The following is a 26,070-nucleotide window of genomic DNA, read 5'->3' as shown; positions in this document are numbered from 1 at the left end:
CTCAAACATACAACTTGCCTAATAATTGTGCACACAGTGTATAAAGCTTTGTGAATAGTTAAGACTACAGTGCTGTTAGTTTTTCCTGCTCTTCTCTAAATGAGCTGCACAGCCATGCTACCTGGCTCTGATTCTGCATGTAGTTGTGCTGCTAGGCAGATGGCAGCCCCAGCAGGTGGTCCATGTCAGACTCATCTCTATAATTGTAGCTTCTCTGGTTCCCAGTCACAAAACTAATGCACACACCTCAACCCCCCCTCCCCCCTCGATTTCAGTTACGAAGGTAATCAACTAAGGGTAAGATACAATCAAACCCTCAGTGGGGAAATCCACTCTGTAGAAAAAATAACATAGCACCTGTGCTATTCATTAAAACCAAAAAAGGTGTGTTTCCAATGAACAGAGACATTTTCCATTTAAAATACTTTTTTTCCATTTAATCATTATTTTCTGATCTAAAAGTGTCATGAATTAGTGTACAGTACTTTAACAGTATTATACATTGGTCATTCTATATTACAATATCAAAGAAAATAAAAAAAAAATGAAATATTTGAAGAGGCACAATTAGGACAAATCTTTAAACAACAAGGAATGTCAGAATTTGTTCTGCTTAATTTTCAACACTGTTTTGAATCCAAAGGCACATGTCTTTACCAGTCCATGGCAGTAGACAGAGTCTGATTTACACACAAATCACACAGATAACCACCTGATTCATGATCTGAGACCTCCCTCTCCCTAGGGTCTCCTTGCCATGCACAGTATTATCAAACAACACTGTACTTCTGGAGGGATAAGATACAGTAACTTCTGGAGGGATAAGATACAGTAACTTCTGGAGGGATAAGATACAGTAACTTCTGGAGGGATAAGATACAGTAACTTCTGGAGGGATAAGATACAGTAACTTCTGGAGGGATAAGATACAGTAACTTCTGGAGGGATAAGATACAGTAACTTCTGGAGGGATAAGATACAGTAACTTCTGGAGGGATAAGATACAGTAACTTCTGGAGGGATAAGATACAGTAACTTCTGGAGGGATAAGATACAGTAACTTCTGGGAAGGTTTGTTTACTTTCAGAGGTGATTATTGAAGGAATGTAAGCAGCTCATTTCCCCCTGCTAGAATACTAATACAGAGTTAGTCTCGGGGGACAAACAGTTTCCTAATTAATTACGTTTCTTTAGTTTACCCTTCAGTGGCCACGGGCAGCGCAAATGAATTATTGACAGACGTCAGCGACTGAGTGAAAAATACAGGACATTATTGACAGGGGAGGGAAGAGCTTCCAGTTACTGCTCCACCACATTTCATTAGGGCTCGTTGTGGGGGCTGCAGACCACAGACCACGACTGTTTATGAAAGATAGAGATCGAAAGAGAGCGCAACAGAGAGAATATCCAGAATTATCACAGACATAGAGATCGAAAGAGAGAAAGAGAGCGCAACAGAGAGAATATCCAGAATTATCACAGACATCAACCATATCTGTAAACTACTATTGGTTGTTGTATTGATGTCATTCGTATAGCTGTAGTGTTAGTGGATTCCTTCAGGTAAACAGGGTGGAGCCCCTATTAGAATAGTCCGTTGACCTGCTCAGTCTCAGGGTCCAGGTCAATGTCGTAGAAACATGGCCTTGTGGGCAGCCCTGGAATCGTGGGCATCTAGGATGGGGCAGAAAAAAATTACTATATCAGTATTTTTGTGTCCTCTGATCAAGAGATGGATTTGACTCGCCATTGATTCAGTTGATTCTCTGTTGAGGCCAGTGCTTTCTTACCATGCCAACCAGAGGGTAGAGGAACCCAGCACCCACACTGGCACGGATGTCTCTGATGGGCAGGACGAACCCTGTGGGCACCCCCTTTTTATCCGCCTCGTGGGACAGGGACAGATGGGTCTTTGCCATGCAGATGGGCAGATTCCCAAAGCCCTGAACAAGACAAGAATGGCATTCACTGAAAGGAGATTATAACCTCAAATAGAAATGTAAGTCTTTATTTACAGAATTGTTTTTTCTTTCAAGTCTGTCCTTAAGTCTCTTTTTCTTGAACCTTAAAGGATGAGGTTGACAATGGAAGGAAGAAGGCCCATGTCCTTGAGTAGAATGAGCTCCAGAAATCATGTAAACAAATAACCGTCTCCATTAAAATCCTTTGTCTCATAGCTATTGTACCTGTTTGGTGTAGAGTTCCACCTTGAGCTGGGCATCTGGCAGCAACTCTATGTCATCAGCCCCATAGATCTTCTGAGCAATGATCCGGATCTTATCCACAATGGGCAGCTAAAGGTGATTCAGACAGACAAAAATACACATATGCACGACATATGAGTACCATAGAACTGGTTCAGGCCATCTACACTCATGTTTCAATTTAGTGCACGCATTTGCAACAGTACCATGTCATTTTAACGTGGATAATTGGGTAATATTTGGTTGAGACGTTGATCAATGAGATTACAACCATCTAACTGTAAATCGCTCTGGATAAGAGCATCTGCTAAATGACTAAAATGTCAATGTAAATCTCAAAAAGACAGCCAAAAGTAAGTTGAATTTCCAATGTGTTATCACTATGCTTTCAACCATCTAAAAGCACAACCAAATTCCAATCCGATTTTTGGTTTAGTTGTCATACAAATGTCTATCACTGCGCTTTCAACCATTTAAAAGCACACTAAAGTTCAAATGGGAATACAATGTCAGATATGTTGTTTATTTATACAACATAGTGTTATCACTGTGCTTCATCTAATAGCAGAACCAAATTACCTGGATTGCAGTTGAGATTACATTAAAAGTACATGGCGCAAGCAATCAATGCCGTTCCAGATTCTCCACAGATTAGAACAGCAATTGTGAAGATCTCCACAGACCTGCAACGACCTATGCATGCTATCTTGAACATGCACACTTTATAATGATGAAGTTATTATTATGAATTAACCTCAATGTGGCCATGGATGTGTTACTCATTTGAAGGTTGAATGTTACATTAGTTTGTAAGATACCATAAATAGCTGAATGTTAAGACTATTTACTGTAAAAGTCATATTGAATTGTGTTTGGTTGACAACGCAACCAAATATCAACATTTAAAGGATATGTATCTACTGCTTGGATAGTTCCATCTGAGCCACTGGCTTAATCCCATTCTTTAACATTCATTTTTGGTTGAGTTGGAGCAGTGAATCCAGCATATCATTTGTTGACAAGTTAATAGGCTATTTATTGTACACTACATGACCAAAAGTATATGGACACCTGCTTGTCGAACATCTCATTCCAAAATCATGGGCATTAATATTGAGTTGGTCCCCCTTTGCTGCTATAACAGCCTCTACTCTTCTGGGAAGGCTTTCCACTAGATGTTGGAACATTGCTGCGGGGGCTTCCATTCAGCCACGAGCATTAGGGAGGTCGGCCACTGATGTTGGGTGATTAGGCCTGGCTTGCAGTCGGCGTTCCAATTCATCCCAAAAGTGGTCGATAGGGTTGAGGTCAGGGCTCTGTGCAGGCCAGTCAAATTCTTCCACACCGATCTCGACAAACCATTTCTGTATGGACCTCACTTTGTCCACGGAGGCATCGTCATGCTGAAACAGGAAAGTGCCTTCCCCAAACTGTTGCCACAAAGTTGGAAGCACAGAATCATCTAGAATGTCATTGAATGCTGTAGCGTTAAGATTTCCCTTCACTGGAACTAAGGGGCCTAGCCCGAACCATGAAAAACAACCCCAGACCATTATTCCTCCTCCACCAAACTTTACAGTTGACACTATGCATTCAGGCAGGTAGCGTTCTCCTGGCGTCGGCCAAACCCAGATTCGTCCATCGGACTGCCAGATTGTGAAGCGTGATTCATCACTCCAGAGAACACGTTTCCACTGCTCCAGAGAACAATGGCGGCAAGTTTTACACCACTCCAACCGACGCTTGGCATTGCGCATGTTTATCTTAGGCTTGTGTGCGGCTGCTCGGCCATGGAAACCCATTTCATGAAGCTCTCGACGAACAGTTCTTGTGCTGACGTTGCTTCCAGAGGCAGTTTGGAACTCGGGATTGAGTGTTGCAACCGAGGACAGAAGATTTTTACATGCTACGTGCATCAGCTCTCGGCGGTCCAGTTCTGTGAGCTTGTGTGGCCTACCACTTCGTGGCTGAGCCGTTGTTGCGCTTAGATGTTTCCACTTCACAATAACAGCACTTAAAGTTGACCGGGGCAGCTCTAGCAGGGCAGACATTTTACGAACTGACTTGTTGGATAGGTGGCATCCTATGACAGTGCCACATTGAAAGTCACTGAGCTCTTCAGTACGGGCCATTCTACTGCCAATGTTTGTCTATGGAGATAGCGTGGCGGTGTGCTCGATTTTACACACCTGTCAGCAATGGTATGGCTGAAATAGCCAAATCCACTAATTTTAAGGGGTGTCCACATACTTTTGTACATATAGTGTATTTCAAAAGTGATATTGAATTGTGTTTGGTTGTCAATGCAACCAAATATCAACATTTGAAGGAGATTGATCTTGTGCTTGGCTAGTTCCATCTGTGCCACTGACTTAGTCTTCAATTTCAGTTAGTCTACAAAGTAATAATTTATATGTTGGATTCACGTCTCCATCTCAGCCAAAAATCTAAGTTGAAGAATAGGACTAAATCAAATCAAACTTTATTTAAAGGTGCATTTAAAGTTTGATTTGATTTAGTCCTATTCTTTAACTTAGATTTTTGGTTGAGATGGAGACGTGAATCCAACATAACAATTATTAATTTGTAAACAAACTGGAATTAAAGACAGACTAAGTCAGTGGCACAGATAGAACTATCCAAGCAAAAGATACATCTCCTTCAAATGTTGATATTTGGTTGTGTTGACAACCAATCACAATTCAATATCATTAAATATCATTACATTTGAAAATCAACCGGAGCTTGAAACCCTAGGCCTATCGAATTGTCTATTTTTTGTTGAATTCTGGATTGAATTTAAAATTAGCTGTTGATGACTTTGCAAACGCGATATAGGCCTAAATAGCATAATTTATGATATGAGTGACAAAGTATGGTCACATTTAATTTGCTCTGTTAATCCTTCCCTTTGGAATGTCTTCGATAGCAACAGTTTATCAATTTAGTTTTTAAGTGGAGATCTCTCACCAATCATTCTCACGATAGCACATTGGTAACAGTCAGTGACAAATATCATAGCTGGGCTTGATTAAAACCCTGGATGGGAGACCAAAGGGATAGCTATAGATAGATCAATTCTCCAATAGGAGGTGCTGCCAGCCTATTGGTTTTTTTTCTGATAGTGGATATAACGTTGAAGATCTGACGTTGTTTTAAAGGTACAAATTCAACATATTTTATACAAGGTTTTTCCTATGTTGAAATTTGGTTACCATGATGACATAATCCTGTGGTTGAAATTTCACCCTCAAAACAACAGTTTACGTTGATAACTTTTTTCAAATTCAATGTATTTTCCACATAGATTTCACTTCACAATACATTGACAAATTACATTGAAACAATGTTGATTGAACCAGTTTGTGCCCAGTGGGTAGCCATTGCATAGCCTATATCAGGAATCAACCAATATTCCACTGCTCCTCTCCTCTGTACTCCTCTCAGTGATTCCCCTGGTGCTCTGAGTCAGTCGTATGGGCAGTCACCAGTCACCAGTCATCAGAGGGGCGTACGGCAGCAGTCCTGCTCCTGTCTATGACAGATGCACTGTAGTAGAGAATAGTGCCATTTCACATTTCGACTAGCCTCGACTCAGGGGGTCACAGGCACATCCCTCCTCCCCTGTCAGTTGCACATTGACTGATGGAGTGACATGGGGTTGATGTATGAATACTCTGTGATTAAAACAGTCATCGGAGCATAAGAAGTGAATCAGTGATTTCATCTATGGACATGACACAAGACTGATGGTGAGATGGGATGAATGGAATAATAATAATAATAATAATAATAGCATTAGAGTCCAGCCAGTGAACAGTCAAGATGAGAAAAACCTTACGACCTGAGCAGGATTAAATCAATGCACCTACACTACCAGTCAAAAGTTTGGACACACCTACTCATTCAAGGGTTTTTCTTTATTTCTACATTGAAGAATAATAGTGAAGACATCAAAACTATGAAATAACACATATGGAATCATGTAGTAACCAAAAAAAGTGTTAAACAAATGTGATTCTTCAAATAGCCACCCTTTGCCTTGATGACAGCTTTGCACACTCTTGGCATTCTCTCAACCAGCTTCACCTGGAATGCTTTTCAACAGTCTTGAAGGAGTTCCCACATATGCTGGGCAATTGTTGGCTGCTTTTCCTTCACTCTGCCGTCCGACTCATCCCAAACCATCTCAATTGGGTTGAGATCGGGGGATTGTGGAGGCCAGGTCATATGATGCAGCACTCAATCACTCTCCTTCCTGGTAAAATTGCCCTTACACAGCCTGGAGGTTTTGTTCAACACCTTTTTGGTTACTACATGATTCCATATGTGTTATTTTATAGTTTTGATGTCTTCACTATTATTCTACAATGTAGAAAATAGTAAAAATAAAGAAAAACCCTTGAATGAGTAGGTGTGTCCAAACCTTTGACTGGTACTGTATGTCATAAAGTGAAAAAAAAGGTCTTTCAGTAAGGCCAACGCTCGCTTTACCTCTACATCATAGAGGAACTTGAAGTCGCTGGGGGCCTCAGAAGCCCTCTGCACAGCCTGTCCCAGGGCCACGGCACCAGCACCCCCTTCAGCCCAGTGAGAGCAGCGCACCGCATCGAAGGCTCCCGCTGCCTTGGCCAGGCTACAGATCAGGTCCAGCTCTGATTCAGTGTCTGTCCTACAGTCAGGGTCACAAAGGTCAGAGGTCAAAGCACTAAGACACAGGACAACGGGTAAAATAGTTTCAGATGCTCACGGATCATGACTAGGACTTACTTGAAAGCGTTGACGGCCACCACCACTGGCACTCCAAAGTGTGTGGCATTTTCCACCTGTTTCCTCATGTTACTGCAGCCCTTCCCAAGCAGCTCAAGGTTCTACGCAAGAACACACAATGGGTCTTGTTGATATATAGCCATTACATTGCCTTTGTAGAGACACCTCCGAGATATCTTGAAGAGCAAGTTAAGTGCAGCCATTTTCTACTCACATCGATGATCACATGTAACCAGTAGGCATTAGGCACTGGTCCATGTAAATGAAAGGAGCTTGTGAACTGGATCTAATTTCACTGAATAATGGATGGGCCTGTGTAGTTCAGATCAACTAATAGCATCAGATGAGAATTAAACCAGGTCACAAGACACAGAGCAAATACCACACTCATGCGCTTGATGTCTTCTAATGAATGATTGAGTCTTACGACCAAGACTTAGTGCAGAGGATGGGCAATATGCCATTATTGGGGGGGGGGGGAGTAGTCTTACCTCTTCCACATATTCTTTGGGCAGGGGCATCCCAGCAGTAACCTGCAGCAAAGTCCAGTCAAAAAGCCACCAAATTAACAAAATAGCATAAGCAATAATGGGATCAATCCCTACCCAATGGCATGAAACTTACTAGTGTTTGTGGGGGTAGAGCTAAAGCAGCAGCAGAGTGAATATGAATGAGGTCTTCCTGTGTGACCGCCACACAGCAGGAAATGTAATTACATTCTCAGCAGTGCACCTGCATTCATTGACGGGGGATATGACATTCCATAAGAGAATATATATGTGACAATAACGTGTGAACATTCTCTAGGCTGATCTGATGATTATAATTCACTGCACTGAGCAACCACTCTTTTGCCTTTGAGGGTAAAAACATGTCCTTAGATTGTTTTTTCTGAAGCAGTCTTTCTGAAAGCTGCCCATTGGCACCACCATTAGGACAGAGGTAGAACGATTTCCGGAGACCGCCTGTAAACTATGCAGTCACTCACCGTTGGTCCGCCTCCGTGCATCTTCAGGGCTCGGACGGTGGCCACCAGCACCACCACGTGAGGCCGCAGGCCGGAGTAGCGGCATTTGATGTTGAAGAATTTCTCCATGCCGATGTCAGCGCCAAACCCAGCCTCTGTCACTGTTCGATGAGACAGACAACCAACACTCACATTACAGGAGTTGTTCATAGTTTTGTTTCTTGCCAAGGGAGAGTCTGTGTGTTTTAGCCCCACTCACCCACGAAGCCCTCCTGTCCGACCAGCTTCAGGGCTATCTTATCAGCCAAGATGGAGGAGTTGCCATGGGCGATGTTGGCGAAGGGTCCGGCATGGACAAACACAGGTGTTCCCTGTTGAGAGAAACACCTCTCAGTCATACAGCAGCAGAACACACACAGCCTGTGGCAATGTCACCATTCTGACTCACAGCAGTCAGTCTACCCCATCAAACACCATACAGACTCAGAATCACTTATCTGCAGTCAACATAAGTTTAGCTAAGCAAGTTCTAGGCTTTGAAATATCTGTCGATTAGACCAAATCCTGCCTCTGTACTTCTCAAAGAAAAATAGGGGATTAGTAACTAAACTAAAAACAGCCACAAGCAGACACCATCTGTCTACTCCAGACTGCGTCATCACTGCTCCAGGAGAATGTAGGAAGCATCGCATCCACACTACCCTAAACATTTAAAGAATCTAAAACCCATTTTCCCATGCTGCTTTGCTTCCCCCTCCTCCAGTCGCCGGGCCAGTACAGTTCAGCCCTCTCCCGTGGCTCTGAGGCCCTGAGGCCCACCCACCTCCAGAGTTTGCATCAGGTTGGGCTTGATGGCATCCCTCATCAGCACAGTCAGGGCTCCACTCACACCCTGCACAGAGGGAAGGCGCAGGAAGAATCTTTGAAGCCCAGAATCAACAAGCACTCATCACAAATCTCAATCCAACCACTGATCATTGCACAACCACAGTAAATGTTGTCAAAAACAGAGCAATTGAATGTGTTGACGGTCTGTGTTGGTTGACCGTGTGGCGGAAGGAGACTAGGGCCACTGACCAGGTCCTCTGTGGTGATGGGCTGCCCGCTGCGGCTGGTGGCCACCACCATCTTGGCCAGGCGCTGGCGCATGTCCTCCAGGCTGTTGGTGAGAGCCAGCACGGCCATGATCTCACTGGCCACCGAGATGCTGAACTGGGCCTGGGGGAGGGGAGGGGGACAGAACAGGAGTCAACATGTCAGTATTAGTAGGTGACTAACTAATGGTAGAAAAACATGTGCACTATGAACTTAGAAATACCTCCCTAGTGTGTCCCTTCTCAGTCGGTGATTGGCCAACGGTGATCTTCCTCAGGAAACGATCATTGGTGTCCAACACTGAAATAACGCAAAGACCCATAAAACTACATCTCATCATTTCTCATAGTATGCAGTATACACAATAACAGCTGCCTGTGTCTCCCCAGACACAGTGTATCTCCAGTACCTCTGTGCCAGGTGATGGAGTCTGGGTCCATGTCCAGGCGGGTGAAGCGGTTGATCTCCTCCTCAGTGAGAGTGGTGGGGTCAGTCTTCTCAATGCCCAGTCTCTATAAGGATCATACACACAGACACTTGCAGAGAAATTCTCTCACTAGCACAGCCAAGATGATAACGGTATTATCCATGGATACGTTCTGATGTTCTGATGTTTTTACCTTTAGTCTGTTTATCTGGATGGGGGAAAACGTCCGCTGACCTCCACTAAGGGGGACCAGACGGTTATATAAAGCCTGTGGGAGAGGTAATGAGTGCGAAAGATATGAAATGGACTGACACACACATTCATCAAACATGGAATACCACCTTGTGCAGAACACTCTTTCTCAACAACAGAGGTCAACAACAGAGAGAGTTCACCTTGTCTGTTTGGGTGGCTTCATGGAACATGCGGGCGTCGATGGCGGCCGCCACCAGGTTGTTGGCAGCTGTGATGGCGTGGATATCGCCAGTGAGGTGGAGGTTGAACTGGAATCAGAATTAAGCTATATGGTCAAAGAGCTTTATGCAGACACACCCTTCCTAAATGATTCATGTCTGGGATAGAAGGGAGATCAATCAGTGCAGTACCTCCTCCATGGGAATAACTTGGGAATATCCACCTCCAGCAGCACCTCCTGTAGACAGAACATTCCAGTGATTTAGCATCGATAACAACTGAGCATTGATAACACCTTCACACAAAAGGGATCCAACCAGTCAGTAAACAGCAGCATCAGCCAGTGCTCACCTTTGATCCCGAAGGTGGGGCCTTGGGAGGGCTGGCGGACACAGGCGAAGACGTTGAGCTTCATGTGAGCCCCCAGAGCCTGGACCAGTCCTATGGTGGTGGTGCTCTTTCCCTCTCCCAGCGGGGTGGGGGTGATTCTAGAGATACAGACAACATTAACACTGGTGTGAAAAGTTTCAGAGAGCATAATAGATCATCAATCTTAATAAATCAAGAGTTCTGTACCAGGCCACTGTAGTACATGTTACACCTACAACATGATAGAAAAATAACAGATTCAAGTCAAGAACAAAAGGTTATTGTACCCAGTACAAAATATCTAGACAGACACAGCCAGACAGACAGAACGTACCCAGCGACAACCACGTATTTCCCATTAGGCTGTGCCCGCAGGCGTTTGAGGATGTCCAGCTGCACCTTGGCCTTGGTCTTCCCATAGAGCTCCACCTCTTCCAACAGCAGCCCCACCTCCCTGGCCATCCGGTCGATGGGCTTGGGTACGCAGGAACGTGAGATCACGATGTCACTGAGGGCCACAGTCAGGTCACACTCATTTATTCAGCAGTAACAGCAGACAGAAAATGTTTTGCAAGTCTCTGAGGACCAAGTTTAGGGCTTTCCACCATGAAGGTAGAGAACCAAGACTAGCGCCTCCTCCGTTAGTGGAAGGTTTCATTATTCAGCAACAGTACGGAGGAGTATTAAAAGTATGACTAAACGACTACGAAATACATTGATTCCACATCAGAGGAGAAGGTGGGCAGAGGATGAGGGGACCAACCTTGGCACAGGCTTCTGCAGGATGAGCTTGGTGTAGGTGATGCTCCACTTGCCTGGCTGGTGAGACTCCAAGAAGCGCTTGGCACTCAGCACTGTGTTCTGGAGATGAAGAAAAGCCACAAAACCCACAGCCAATAAAAAGCTCTGATTTACACATTCAGCTTGGAATTTGTACATAACTCAAAGGCAATTTGCTATGGTTCTGCCTTATGGACAAAAGCTATTAATTCTCAGGGAATGTGCCATAAAAGTGAATAAAACTAAAAATTGCTTTCCATTCATTCATGTCGTTAGAATGCAATTACCTAATCTCAGAGGATTACCAGACAGAGGGAAATGAGCTTCTGAAGGAACACCTTATCTACTACAAAATGCTCCACATTCAGTTTAACCTAGTCTGTTTTTGCCATAATGTCATGCTGCGGAAACAGGTAAATGACATTGATAAGGCCACAGGACAGGGAGTTGCTCCATCACAAACAAAATGACCACCAACTCTTCCCCTGAAATGTGAATTCTCACAGGATGAAATTTGGAGATGGTGTGGTTTGTGTGATTACTAGTAGGGATGCCACTGCCCTTGTAGCAGAGGTGGATTGGTAAGCTACACTCACGTGATGAGTAACCTTGCCTAAGATCTGAGGACTTGTGTTCCTACGCTTTAGCTTGGTGGGCTAACGTATTCTTGAGGCGTACAGACGACCCGTGTTCAATACCCGGTTGGTCCCACCTACCTGCATGAGCATGGCCACAGTCATGGGCCCCACTCCTCCTGGTACTGGAGTGATGAAGCCAGCCTGCTCCTTAGCAGAGGAGTAGTGCACATCCCCCACCACGCGCTTCCCACTGGGCCTCGTCTCATCTGAGGAGCACAGAGAGGTACAATGCAGTCAAAACAAGCATAAGTGCCCCTAAACTTTACCCATAAAGAAAAGCGCCAGCTCCATGGAGAACTGATGATACACTAATGTTTAGCGCACACATTTGTTCCCCCCCAATAAAGACTACTTGTCAAAATGGAAACCAATGGAGGGGACCATACTAACCTAGGATGTGATTAATGCCACAGTCGATGACCACCGCTCCTTTCTTTACCCAATCTCCCTTCACCATCTCTGCTTTCCCGATCCCAACCACCAAGATGTCTGCTCTGCCCACCTGGAAAGAGAGGGGACTGGATGGATCTCCTCAAAATACTATATTAGTGTGTTTCATGGAATGAGTGTCAATCTAATGTACATTAGTGCTGCTGTATATGGGATCTGTATGTGACATGTTAGCTACCTTTATACATGGTCATGATGAGTTGGCTGTAGTAATGGCCTGTATATGACAGGTTATGGTTGTGACTGTTTTCATGTTCTGAGTGAGCATGTGACATGTTCTGGGCTTGGGTTTACCTCAGCAGGGAGGTCAGTAGTTTTTGAGTGGCAGGTTGTCACAGTAGCGTGGTTCCACAGCAGCAGGTCATGCATGGGCGCACCCACAATCTTACTGCGGCCAATCACCACAGCTTTCTTCCCGGCCACGGACACACCTGCACACAATCATTAAATTGAGCACTTTTGCGTACCTCTTATGTGGGGGACTTTGAGCGGTCCTGGACCGGTTCCGACTGACATTTTGGTGTACAAAGCGATCTGAACGTCGTAGGGTCCTGTGCCTTATAGTGGCAGAAAGCCCCATCTGTCTGCTCTCCACTACCACTCTGTCAGCGGAGCAGACTTGAAGTGTCAGGTTTCACACCCCAAATTTGCATAGGGAATGACGTGTCACATTTTCTGGCCTATCCAGACAAATAATCGATTTGCTCTCCCTCTGAGCGACGGAGCCAAACCTTGGAGACGGCATACGAAAGGGGACAGTCTTGCAGTTGTGGTTTCATCTCGTTATGACCACTTTCTCTTGGTCACAGAGGGACGAAAAGTGTGTAAAGCTTTTTTGTGTGTAAAGCTGAAGTTCTAACGTGTCTCTGCATCGCTCAGAGGAGGCTTCGCAGAAAATGCTTCGTCATCAGTTATATGAAATGGGGCCAAATTTGTACTGTCACTAAATATGATCATATTTATTTTACAGTTAAATGAAAGGTGAAGTCTTATAGTAAGTCATAATTTGATTGTTACTATATTTTAAAAGCTTCTCAAGTCCTATTCCCCCACTTTTGTTGAATCTGAAAAAAACTATGATTTTATATATTTTCATAATATTTGTACGACGCACTTGAGCTTGTCCTCAAAAGTGAGTACACCTCAGCAATTTATAACTATTTCTACCAGAAAGGAGAGTTCCAGTCCTTTCTAGAACTATGCAGTATTACTAGTTATTGTTTATGGCCATCATGAAAGATTATAACTTTTGGGTATGTCTATTTTGGAGGAAATCTACATTTTTCATTATCATTCAAATCAAGTGATTCAGCTGATTGGCATTGGGTCATAAATATTTTCTCTGCTGTACCCACCAGTCTGTCTGATGAGCTCCATGCAGCCGTTAGGAGTACAGGGGATGAAACAGTCACCCAGGTCCCCACGGGACAGTTTCCCTGCGTTTATACTGGTCAGACTGGGAACACACAAACAGTACACTCATTATCAGCATCTGGTTTCTGATAAACAATTCTAACCTCTAAGAGTTAGTCATACTTACACATACAGTGGGGTCCGAAATTATTAACACCCTTGATAAACGAAATTATTAACACCCTTGATAAAGATGAGCAATAATGACTTTCAAAAAATTGTTATTCAAATACTAAGAGATATTGTATGCTCCAATTTTTGGGGAAATTATATTAGTTTATACTAATACAATTGCTCAGAGAAAGAGCTTTTGTTTAACAAGTAATGTTAATTTTTTCTAAAAAAGGTAGGGGTCAAAATTGACACCCCTAAAGAATCGTATAAATAAAATAAAAAGTCAAAAGTTTAGTATTTGGTCCCATATTCCTAGCACGCAATGACTACATCAAGCTTCTGACGCTACAAATTTGTTGGATGCATTTGCAGTTCATTTTGGTCATGTTTCAGATTATTTTGTGCCCAATAGAAATAAAATGGTAAATAATGTAGTGTCATTTTGGAGTCCTTTTTGTTCTAAATAAGAATAGAATATGTTTCTAAACACTACTATATTAATGTGGATGCTACCATGAATAAATCGTGAATAATGATGAGTGAGAAAGTTACACAGGTCAAAGATCATACCCAAGACATGCTAACCTCCCCTGTTATTGGTAATGGTGAGAGGTTAGCATATCTTGAGGGTATGGTCTTAGGCCCTCTTAACTTTTTCACTCATCATTATTCACCTTAAACAAAATCGGTTTTTTAAAGCAATTGTATAAAATAATATAATTCCCCCATTTTTTGGTGCATACAGTATTTGAGTTATTGATTTTATACAGTCATTATTGCTCATCTTTATAAAGGGTGTCAATCATTTCGGACCCCACTGTACATACTCATATAGGCTCCTTCTGATGGTACATTGTATTTCCTATAATGCCTTCTTTCAGTTCCCCATTCCATCATTATCTCCCCCAACACAAGCTATGCATGATTAGAACCCTCAGAGAAAATCATTACTCTTTTGAGCGGATGACATAAATCAATGTCCTCATCATTAGTACTCTGGTTGTAATTCAGGTGCTGTCTTTTTAACAGGCCCAGCTAAGTGTAGTGCAGAAGCTCTTTTACTGGTCTCTCAGTAAGCCCAGAGGACAATCAGAATCAATAGAGCAGAGATCATCAACTATACTGAACAAAAATAAAACGCAACATGCAACAATTTCAACGATTTTACTGAGTTACAGCTCATATAAGGAAAATCAGTCAATTTGAATAAATTCATTAGGCCCTAATCTATGGATTTCACATGACTGGGCAGGGGCGCAGCCATGGGTGGGCCTGGGAGGGCATAGGCCCACCAGCTTGGGAGCCAGGCCCAGCCAATCAGAATGAGTTTTCCCCACAAAGGGCTTTATTACAGACAGAAATACTCCTCAGTTTCATCAGCTGTCCGGGTGGCTGGTCTGAGACGATCCCGCAGGTAAAGCAGCTGGATGTGGAGGTCCTGGACTGGCGTGGTTACACGTGGTTGTCACGAATTCAGCCGAGGTTTCCCCTCCTCCTTACTCGGGCAGGCTTCGGCATTCGTCGTCACCGGAGTAATAGCTGCCACCGATCTATGTTTCTGTGTTCCACTTGTTTTGTCTTGATTGCACACATCTGATTCCCATCACGTTAATTTGTTTCCCCATTTTACCCTCTGGTTTCCTCATGGTGTTGTGTGTGATTGTTCTTTGTTTTGCTGTCTTTCTTGTGAGCTGGTATTTTTCTTCCCTGCGTGGAAGATATGCTCTGTTACTTTTGTTAAGTAAAGTACATTGTTTACTAAGTTCTGTGTCCTGCGCCTGACTCCGTCCTACCGCTACACACTGACGCATGACAGAATCACGCACCCATAATGGAGTCAGCAGGTACATCCATTCCTCCAGTATCAGTGGAGGAACGCATCCAGTAGCACTCGACCATGCTACAGACTCTCGGCACAGCCATGGATCGAGTACTACAGTCGATGGAGCGATGGGAGAGGGGGGGTTTGCCTACACCTCCTCCCACTACAAATCCCCCCACATCGCTGTCTACTTCTTCACCACCTAGATCCAGTGGGATTCAGCTCTCGCTCCCGAGGGCATATGATGGAACAGCTGCCGGGTGCCAGGGGTTTCTGCTCCAGGTGGAGCTTTACCTGGCAACCATCCACCCGGCTCCCTCGGGATACGAGAGCGTGTCCGCCCTCATCTCCTGTCTGTCGGGGGAAAACACTCGAGTGGGCCAACGCTGAGTGGGGAGGAATAGACGCAGCATCGGTGCGCTATGAGGATTTCACCCGCCGCTTCCGGGGTGTATTTGATCATCCACCGGAGGGGAGAGCGGCAGGGGAACGGTTGTTCCACCTCAGACAGGGGAGGAGGAGTGCACAGGACTTCGCACTGGACTTCAGGACCTTGGCAGCCAGCGCGGGATGGAATGAGAGGGCTCAGAGGGATGCTCGTGGCAACAGAGGGCTCTCAAGGGATGGTCACGTCAGTGCTCGGGGAGGTGTGTAGGTGTTTCCGTAGGTGTAACTATGGTGGAGAGTCCAAACCAGGTCTCCACTATGCACATTCCCCCCGAATATGCCGATTTGGCTCTCGCCTTCTGTAAAAGGAAGGCGACTCAATTACCACCCCATCGACAGGGGGATTGTGCGATAAATCTCCGGGAGGGCGCTGCACTTCCTCAGAGTCACGTGTATCCTCTGTCACAGGAGGAAACGGCAGCTATGGAATCATATGTCTCTGAATCTCTGGGACAGGGATACATTCGGCCTTCCACTTCCCCTGCTTCCTCTAGTTTCTTTTTTGTGAAGAAGAAGGATGGAGGGTTGCGCCCGTGCATTGACTATCGAGGTCTCAATCAGATAACTGTTAAGTACAGTTATCCACTACCGCTCATTGCGAGTATGACAGAGTCATTACACGAGGCGCAATTCTTCACCAAATTGGAACTCTGAAGCGCGTACAACCTGGTGCGTATCCGGGAGGGGATGAGTGGAAGACGGCATTTAGTACCACCTCTGGGCACTATGAGTACCTCGTCATGCCGTACGGGTTGATGAATGCTCCCTCAGTCTTCCAATTCTTTGTTGATGAGATTTTCAGGGACCTGCACGGACAGGCTGTAGTGTTGTATATAGATGATATTCTCATCTACTCCGCTACACGGGCCGAGCATGTGTCCCTGGTGCGCAGGGTGCTTGGTCGACTGTTGGAACATGACCTGTCAAGGCTGAGAAATGTCTGTTCTTTCAACAGTCTGTCTCCTTCTTAGGATACCGCCGGTCCGCGTCAGGGGTGGAGATGGAAAATGACCGCATTTCAGCCGTGTGTAATTGGCCGACTCCAACCACGGTAAAGGAAGTGCAGCAATTCTTAGGGTTTGCAAACTACTACCGGAGGTTTATCCGGGGCTTTGGTCAGGTAGCGGCTCCCATTACCTCCTTGCTGAAGGGGGGACCGGTGCGCCTGCAGTGGTCAGCTGAGGCGGACAGGGCTTTTGGTCACCTGAAGGCTCTGTTCACCTCAGCTCCCGTGCTGGCTCATCCGGATCCTTCCTTGGCATTCATAGTCGAGGTGGACGCGTCCGAGGCTGGGATAGGAGTTGTACTGTCTCAGCGCTCGGGTACGCAAAACTATGATGTGGGGGACCGGGAGCTGTTAGCTGTTGTTAAGGCTCTGAAGGCGTGGAGACATTGGCTTGAGGGGGCAAAACACCCTTTTCTCATTTGGACTGACCACCGCAATCTGGAGTACATCCGGGCGGCGAGGAAACTGAACCCTCGCCAGGCAAGGTGGGCCATGTTTTTCACACGTTTTGTTTTCACCCTCTTGTACAGACCAGGTTCCCAGAATGCTAAGGCAGACGCTCTGTCCCGACTGTATGACACAGAGGAGCGGTCCAGGGAGCCCACTCCCATACTTCCGTCTTCTTGTCTGGTGGCACCGGTGGTATGGGAGGTTGACGCGGACATCGAGCGGGCGTTACGCACGGAGCCCACTCCCCCCCAGTGTCCAGTGGGTCATGTGTACGTTCCGTCTGATGTCCGCGATCGATTGATCTATTGAGCTCATACGTCACCCTCTTCTAGTCATCCTGGCATCGGTCTGACAGTGCCCTGTCTTAGTGGGAAGTACTGGTGGCCTACATTAGCTAAGGACGTGAGGGTTTATGTTACCTCCTGCTCGGTGTGGGCCCAATGCAAGGCACCTAGACACCTGCCCAGAGGGAAATTACAACCTCTACCCGTTCCACAACGGCCGTGGTCACACCCATCGGTGGATTTCTTTACGGACCTCCCCCCGTCACAGGGGAATACCACGATCTTAGTCGCTGTGGATCGGTTTTCTAAGTCCTGCCATCTCATTCCTTTGCCCGGTCTCCCTACAGACTGCTGAGGCCCTGTTTACACACGTCTTCCGGCACTACGGGGTACCTGAGGATATAGTGTCTGATCTGGGTCCCCAGTTCACATCAAGGGTCTGGAGGGCATTCATGGACCATCTGGGGGTCTCGATCAGCCTGACCTCAGGGTTTCACCCCGAGAGTAATGGGCAGGTGGAGAGAGTAAACCAGGATGTGGGTAGGTTTCTGAGGTCATATTGCCAGGACCGGCCGGAGGATTGGTCGGTGTACATCCCCTGGGCAGAGATGGCCCAAAACTCCCTCCGCCACTCCTCTACTGACCTGTCTCCATTTCAGTGTGTACTAGGTTATCAGCCGGTCCTGGCACCATGGCATCAGAGCCAGATCGAGGCACCTGCGGTGGATGAATGGTTTCGGCGCTCGGAGGAGACCTGGAACGCTGTCCATGTATGCTTGCAACGGGCTATCAGGCGACAGAAGGCGAGCGCCGACCGCCACCGTAGTAAGGGTCTGGCTCTCGACCCGAAATCTGCCCCTTCGCCTGCCCTGCCGGAAGCTGGGTCGGCGGTTTGTGGGGCCATTTAAAGTCCTGAGGAAATTGAACGAGGTATGTTATAGGTTACAGCTCCCTCCTAATTACCGTATTAACCCCTCGTTCCATGTGTCTCTCCTCAGGCCGGTGGTAGCTGGTCCGCTCCAGGAGTCTGAGGTGCGGGAGGTTCCTCCACCCCCACTGGACATCGAGGGGGCACCGGCGTACTCGGTCCGGGCCATCCTGGATTCGAGGCGTCGGGTGGGGGGCCTGCAGTATCTCGTGGAGTGGGAGGGGTACGGTCCGGAGGAACGGTGCTGGGTTCCTAGGAGGGACAACCTCGATCCCTCCCTGTTGAGGGATTTCCACCGTCGTCATCCGACTCGCCCTGCTCCGCATCCTCCTGGCCGTCCCCGAGGCCGGGGGGGGGTGGGGGGGGGGGGGAGGCGTCGGCGTTCGTCGTCACCGGAGTACTACAGTGAGGGAAAAAAGTATTTGATCCCCTGCTGATTTTGTAAGTTTGCCCACTGACAAAGACATGATCAGTCTATAATTTTAATGGTAGGTTTATTTGAACAGTGAGAGACAGAATAACAACAAAATAATCCAGAAAAACGCATGTCAAAAATGTTATAAATTGATTTGCATTTTAATGAGGGAAATAAGTATTTGACCCCTCTGCAAAACATTACTTAGTACTTGGTGGCAAAACCCTTGTTGGCAATTACAGAGGTCAGACATTTCTTGTAGTTGGCCACCAGGTTTGCACACATCTCAGGAGGGATTTTGTCCCACTCCTCTTTGCAGATCTTCTCCAAGTCATTAAGGTTTCGAGCCTGACGTTTGGCAACTCGAACGTTCAGCTCCCTCCACAGATTTTGTATGGGATTAAGGTCTGGAGACTGGCTAGGCCACTCCAGGACCTTAATGTGCTTCTTCTTGAGCCACTCCTTTGTTGCCTTGGCCGTGTGTTTTGGGTCATTGTCATGCTGGAATACCCATCCACGACCCATTTTCAATGCCCTGGCTGAGGGAAGGAAGTTCTCACCCAAGATTTGACGGTACATGGCCCCGTCCATCGTCCCTTTGATGCGGTGAAGTCGTCCTGTCCCCTTAGCAGAAAAACACCCCCAAAGCATAATGTTTCCACCTCCATGTTTGACGGTGGGGATGGTGTTCTTGGGGTCATAGGCAGCATTCCTCCTTCAGACGGGCCTATATATGTGCTTTCTTGAGCAGGGGGACCTTGCGGGCACTGCAGGATTTCAGTCCTTCACGGCGTAGTGTGTTACCAATTGTTTTCTTGGTGACTATGGTCCCAGCTGCCTTGAGATCATTGACAAGATCCTCCCGTGTAGTTCTGGGCTGATTCCTCACCGTTCTCATGATCATTGCAACTCCACGAGGTGAGATCTTGCATGGAGCCCTAGGCCGAGGGAGATTGACAGTTATTTTTTTTGTTTCTTCCATTTGTGAATAATCGCACCAACTGTTGTCACCTTCTCACCAAGCTGCTTGGCGATGGTCTTGTAGCCCATTCCAGCCTTGTGTAGGTCTACAATCTTGTCCCTGAAATCCTTGGAGAGCTCTTTGGTCTTGGCCATGGTGGAGAGTTTGGAATCTGATTGATTGATTGCTTCTGTGGACAGGTGTCTTTTATACAGGTAACAAACTGAGATTAGGAGCACTCCCTTTAAGAGTGTGCTCCTAATCTCAGCTCGATACCTCTATAAAAGACACCTGGGAGCCAGAAATCTTTCTGATTGAGAGGGGGTCAAATACTTATTTCCCTCATTAAAATGCAAATCAATTTATAACATTTTGGACATGCGTTCTTCTGGATTTTTTTGTTGTTATTCTGTCTCTCACTGTTCAAATAAACCTACCATTAAAATTATAGACTGATCATTTCTTTGTCAGTGGGCAAACGTACAAAATCAGCAGGGGATCAAATACTTTTTTCCCTCACTGTAGCTGCCACCGATCTATGTTTTTGTTTTCCACTTGTTTTGTCTTGATTGCACACACCTGATTCCCATCATGTTTCCCTATTTTACCCTCTGGTTTCCTCATGGTGTTGTGCGTTGACGCCAGACAAGAAGCCGGAAGTATGGGAGTGGGCTCCCTGGACCGCTTCTCTGTGTCATACCGCATGACAGTGGTCTGCAGTTGTGAGGCCGGTTGGACGCACTGCCAAATTCTCTTAAACGTTGTTGGAGGCGGCTTATGGTAGAGAAATTAACATTTAATTCTCTGGCAACAGCTCTGGTGGACATTCCTGCAGTCAAGATGCCAATTGCATGCTCCCTCAAAACTTGAGACATCTGTGGCATTGTGTTGTGTGACAAAACTGCACATTTTAGAGTGGCCTTTTATTGTCCCCAGGACAAGGTGCACCTGTGTAATTATCATGCTATTTAATCAGCTTCTTGATATGCAACACCTGTCAGGAGGATGGATTTTCTTGGCAAAGGAGAAATGCTCACTTACAGAGATGTAAACAAATTTGTGCACAACATTTGACAGAAATAAGCTTTTTGTGCTTATGGAACATTTCTGGGATCTTTTATTCCAGCTCATGAAACATGGGACCAACACTTTACATGTTGCGTTTATATTTTAGTTCAGTATAGATTCAGCCGCGGGCCGATTTGTTCTTGAGCGGATGGTCAGGGGGCCGGAACAGAATTAAAAATAATTTGTAGACTGCAAATTGACCGGATGAAGCCCAAACAGATATAATATTTGTCTAAACCTTGCTTACATTTGTGCATGATCACATATACATTCTCTCTATTATGCATGGGAATACTTTGGAACAGATAACCAAAATTAAAATCAATTGAAGCTGATTTGTTGGTGTTTTTACAGTCTTTTATATAAAAAAAATTGGGGAACCCTGCAACAGTCATTTAGAGGAGTGGGGGATGAATGGAGCTTCCAAAACACACTAATACAAGTCACAGATTAGTCACAAATTAGGCCAATTGTCCAATAAAACACAAGATAATCATGGTTTACACTACACAAATGCAACTAGAACGCTTCGAGAATGGCAAAGTGGTTTCATTGTGTGGACGTGAAAGCTCCATGATTTACCTGAGTGTCACTAGAAAAATGCACACATTTTTTTGAGAAGTTTATCACAGTTTGATTGGCTTTTGAGAGCTGTCTTTGATGACAGTAAACTGGTCACACAGAACATCACAAACATGTTGAAACATCTTAGTGCTTACCCATCTACATCCTTCTCTGGGGCCACAGCGTTAGTCACCTTCTCAGTATCTATTTTGTGGATGGAGTCCAGAGGCAGCTGAACGATGAGGCCATGGATAGCAGAGTTCTCATTCACCTCCGTAATGCTGTGCAGCACCTACAGAGATATCGGGTGTGTAAAAGAGCGTGGACGGGAAAGAAATCGAAAGAAAGGGAATGAGTGAGACAAAGAGTGACAGAAAGTAGCCTGCAGGGACCACCAGGAAGAGACGCTATGCAAGCTGTGATGTCAACCCCCTCAGGATCCCTCCTCACCTCATCCTCTGTGGCAGTCTCTGGGAGCCTTAGGTGTGTGGCATTTATTCCAATCTACAAGAAAAACAAGAGTTTATGAAGTGAACAGGGAACAATGTGGAATATGTATGAAACATAAATGATCACATCAAACTTTGTACTGTTATTTACCTCAGCTGCTGCCTTCAGCTTCATGCTGATGTAGAGGTTTGAATCATCTCTGTCCCCCACCTGAAAAGTACATAGCAGAATGGAGCAAATATGTAGTCTTCATGTGTTCCAATAATGCTTTAAAAACCAGTCAATGAGTGAATAACCAATGTCAGTTAATATATACATAATGTTTCATAATTCAACTAGCTGCCATTTAAGAATGGAATAAATTCCCCTCTCCACTCTGAGCGAGTGGTTCTGAATCTGCCTGAGGAAAGATATGACCCCCAGGCTTTATTCTGTACCCCTTTTAGCATACAGCACAAATTCATGACTATCTCAAGGACACTCAAATGATACAAATCCTTTTAATTGACCGTCTAGGGAAACAGGCCATGGGAAAATAGGCTACATGGGAGAATCAGAATCAAGATTTGAACTATATCCCTAAAAACAAACTCTTGCACTTACCTGTAACACAACCAGACCTGGTCGAAAGTTAGGGTCCTGAGTCTTCATCTGCTCCACATCCTTCTTCAGCCTCTCCCTCACCTGCCTGTGGACACAAGAGGAGCTACAGTCAGTCTCACAGAGAGAAAGCAGGGGGACCGTTACTCAGGGGTAGAACCTGGAGGGTCTTACAGGGACGTGGTGTTCCCAGACACCACTGAACCATGGACCTCCATCTGTCCACAGGACACCTCAGATCTTCGGAGGAGGTGAGGTGCAGCATGATTACCAGCTGAGGGACAACTCCAGGGGTATGGCAGAGAGCACCCCCTGTAGTGCAATGCTAAGAACCAGCCCTTGTAGCGCTAAGCGACTCAGACCACAGGCAACCTTGGGTGTAATAGCTGGCTATTTTGGCATGGGAGTGGACAGCAATGTACAATATGTGACAGAGAAAGTCTTGCTAAGGAATTAGATTGTTACACTAAGTGATGTCCATGAAAATCCACCGGCCCAGCCAAATGAAGCCATCTTGGAGGGGCATCACAGCGACTTTGCCTTATCTTAGGCCCTTTTCTATCAACTAAACAGTTATTTGAGAGAGAGGGATTTTAGGGTTGTCAGCATCTCATCACGGCTTGGCTGCAGACCACAGTAAGACCTCTTGGTTCAGTCATAGATACAGGGACTGATTGGCACATGGCACAATAGAGTGGTAGTACCTAAGCAAAAAGGGTCAGATAAGCAGTATTTTCCCTATATTCATTTAACAGCAGCGCCCCGCACAGCAATGAGAGTAGGAGAACCCACCAACCTTTGCCAACGCTGCTGAAAAAATTTGTAGGGGAAACACTTATTCAAGCAATCATAGCCAACAACAGATGGGAGTTAAGTGAGTAAGGTGAGGTAACACAGAAACTGTAGTGTTTTTCTGTGTTTAAATACTCAAAGCACTCTACTCTTTAACAAAATTAAATAACTCTGTCTTGGCAAGTAATTTAACTGACAGGAACAGTGCAATACAAATATACATAAGGCAATATTGATTTGTTTTCAGACATGTTTTAAGTTGGTTTGAAAGTTGGTTTGTTCAACTATTGATAAATCAATTATGTTGTTTGCAAAGTCTGCACACAATTGAGAATGTCCAATTAGGCCTATCAAGGTGTAATTTCAACATCAACTACTGCTCAGAACAGTGTTTTTACACAATGAGCATTCTTTAAGTAAGTTTCTCAAGACCTTTGACTCTGAACACAACGCACAGCATTCAATATAGGCTAAAGAGCAGCATGTTTTACTCGTGCATCATGTGAATACTATTGCCTGCAGAGAGCTGTGCAGCATGTCTGTGATTAACCACTTGCAAAGAATGCAACTAGCTTTTTGCATGCCTTTTTCCACCAAGGAGCCAATAATACAGTTAACACCAGTTTGTATTAAACATGGCTGGAGGGGAGGCCCGGAGGGAGGCAGTTTTTGGCATTTTTGAACACCTGTAACTGCCAAATTGCCTTACAGGATAAGGATTTTATTTATTTATTATTACATAGTGGCGCAGCCAGTCCACAAGGTGTCACAGCGCCTCTCTTACATTATTTGGAGAGAACCCTGTCCTGTATTTTCAACCAAACCGAAGACTAAACAAAAAACAACAATCATCATTAGATATGATGAATCAACAACCAACACTCTTAGACCATGACAATTCAAAGGATTATGTATTATTATTATTTATGTTGCACATAAAAAATGGTGCCAACTCTAGTCTATATTGTATCAGCAGAGAAGGGGAGTTACCTAATCCATCATTGGTCAACACAGACCAAATTCCTTTGTGGGACTCAGGACATCAACAGTGTTGTACTCTGATCAAGGTCACAGTGTAGTACGGTAGTTCTTTTGCAGCTACTCTGCAACATATTGGTTTAATTACTTACTGAACGCTACTCCTCTTCAATGACCCTATATGCACAAAGTTCATTAGCACAGCAGCGGGTGCGCTCGCTGTGCGTGCACACACACAGCAACTGAACTCATTGAAGAAAAGGATGTAAATTAAGAATATGTGGCTTTGGGCCATTCAGCCTGAAATCATTGACTAATGGGTAGTGTGAGGGACACGGTTAGGAGGGCACGGTCAGTCAGGTCTTCTGAGAAGTATGAGTTACTGAATTAAAGTTCCTTCATGTATCAAAAGTCAGGTTGTCACCTAAAATACTCTTGATAAAACTGCATAGTCAGTCATGTGGCTATCAAGTAAACCTGGAGGGACACTGCTGGGAAACAAATATGGCAAATATGAGAAACTTTGCAGTTAATTGAAAATAGTTTTGGGGATTTCACAAATCTTCCAGACAAATCAATTGAAATCAAATGTAGGGGAGTCTTGGAGTACATGCAATTTAGCCTCTCAAATTAATAGAGCATATTACTATTGTCCAATCTATCCATCAACTGGAGGTCAGTACTCACATGAAAAAATAATGGGTCAAAGGCACATTCTATTACATACTACTGTATCAAGGTTGGGAATAATGCACCAACATTAACAATAGAAATAGAATGAAACATTATAGTTCTGTAGTAGCAACTTCGCCCAGAATGTTTTCACAATATTCCAGTAAAGCTGCAAAAACTTTTGCGACATTGTTCCCATCCACTTTGACATGAGACTAAGAGGAAAACTATGAGTGACATTTGACGTCCTCAGGTTCAAAATAACAATGTAAGCTAAGTGGGACATGCAGTTAGTTATTAGCTACAGACTAACAAGTGCATACTGTTGATACCAGATACTTTTACATTTTGGAACATCATGAGAATAATGGATGTATGGAATTCTCAGGAACACATTCTTTAGAATCTGTTCCAACCTTGTTTGTTGTTTGCAAAGTTTTGGGGAGAGATTCTACAGAACATTTAGAATAGAATGAGGTTGCCAAGTCATGCTTGCATGTGGCTGTTGTTCACCATGTACAATGTCTGCAGAATGCAACAGAACGTAGAGATATGTGAGAACACCAAACTGCTACGAGGAAGCGATGTTAAAAGTTTACACAAAATCAACATAGTGCTTTCTAAAACTTCTGCACCATGCACCAGAGTTACGTGCTAGCGAGCAAAGTTACAAAAACGTGCGTGATACACTTGCTGTGGTCGACAACCAAGCAGAACCATTTCATCCAACAGACATGGTAAGAAATATTACAAAAACTGACAGTAAATCACTTACGCCGAAACTTCTTTACCACTGATGATTTGGGCTGACATTGTTGGCTGAAAGAAAGTTCGTCCCGTGAAAACAACGTATCTCTTCCCTCTGACTGAGTTTTGATTCTGATTACTTATGGTGGTAATGATGTAAATTAGCTACGATCCTAGCGTAGCCCACATCAATAATGCTCGTACAATTATGGCCATAAAAACTTCTAAGAATATGGGCATACGTA

At 44.9% G+C, this 26,070-nt stretch overlaps 1 protein-coding gene across 2 annotated transcripts; it reads right to left on the bottom strand.

Annotated features, from left to right (window-relative positions):
• Positions 1 to 422: 422 nt before the first annotated feature.
• On the bottom strand, positions 423 to 25,998 carry LOC311102755 (C-1-tetrahydrofolate synthase, cytoplasmic-like). 2 transcript variants are annotated; one of them, XM_084144144.1, is made up of 27 exons: positions 25,854 to 25,998; positions 22,640 to 22,724; positions 22,187 to 22,246; positions 22,037 to 22,090; positions 21,742 to 21,878; positions 13,470 to 13,570; positions 12,409 to 12,545; positions 12,055 to 12,166; positions 11,743 to 11,870; positions 11,010 to 11,107; positions 10,581 to 10,754; positions 10,229 to 10,365; positions 10,069 to 10,115; positions 9,859 to 9,966; positions 9,657 to 9,731; positions 9,446 to 9,548; positions 9,260 to 9,336; positions 9,019 to 9,159; positions 8,765 to 8,833; positions 8,201 to 8,312; positions 7,963 to 8,102; positions 7,466 to 7,507; positions 6,975 to 7,075; positions 6,699 to 6,876; positions 2,187 to 2,294; positions 1,791 to 1,943; positions 423 to 1,674 (listed from the first exon to the last, which is right to left on the bottom strand). In XM_084144144.1, the coding sequence occupies exons 1-27, from the start codon at positions 25,889 to 25,891 to the stop codon at positions 1,585 to 1,587; spliced, it is 2,805 nt and encodes a 934-aa protein (XP_084000270.1). In that variant the 5' UTR covers positions 25,892 to 25,998; the 3' UTR covers positions 423 to 1,584. The 2 variants fall into 2 exon arrangements, with proteins under 2 accessions (XP_084000270.1, XP_084000271.1); XM_084144145.1 differs by lacking the exons at positions 21,742 to 21,878; positions 22,037 to 22,090; positions 22,187 to 22,246; positions 22,640 to 22,724; positions 25,854 to 25,998 and adding an exon at positions 18,614 to 18,876.
• Positions 25,999 to 26,070: the final 72 nt, after the last annotated feature.

The sequence above is a fragment of the Coregonus lavaretus genome (genome assembly GCF_964263955.1).
Source record: "Coregonus lavaretus genome assembly, chromosome: 27".
NCBI classification, from domain to species: Eukaryota; Metazoa; Chordata; class Actinopteri; order Salmoniformes; family Salmonidae; genus Coregonus; species Coregonus lavaretus.
Note: the sequence above shows the minus strand (reverse complement) of the source record. Positions and strands in the feature narration are given on the sequence as shown.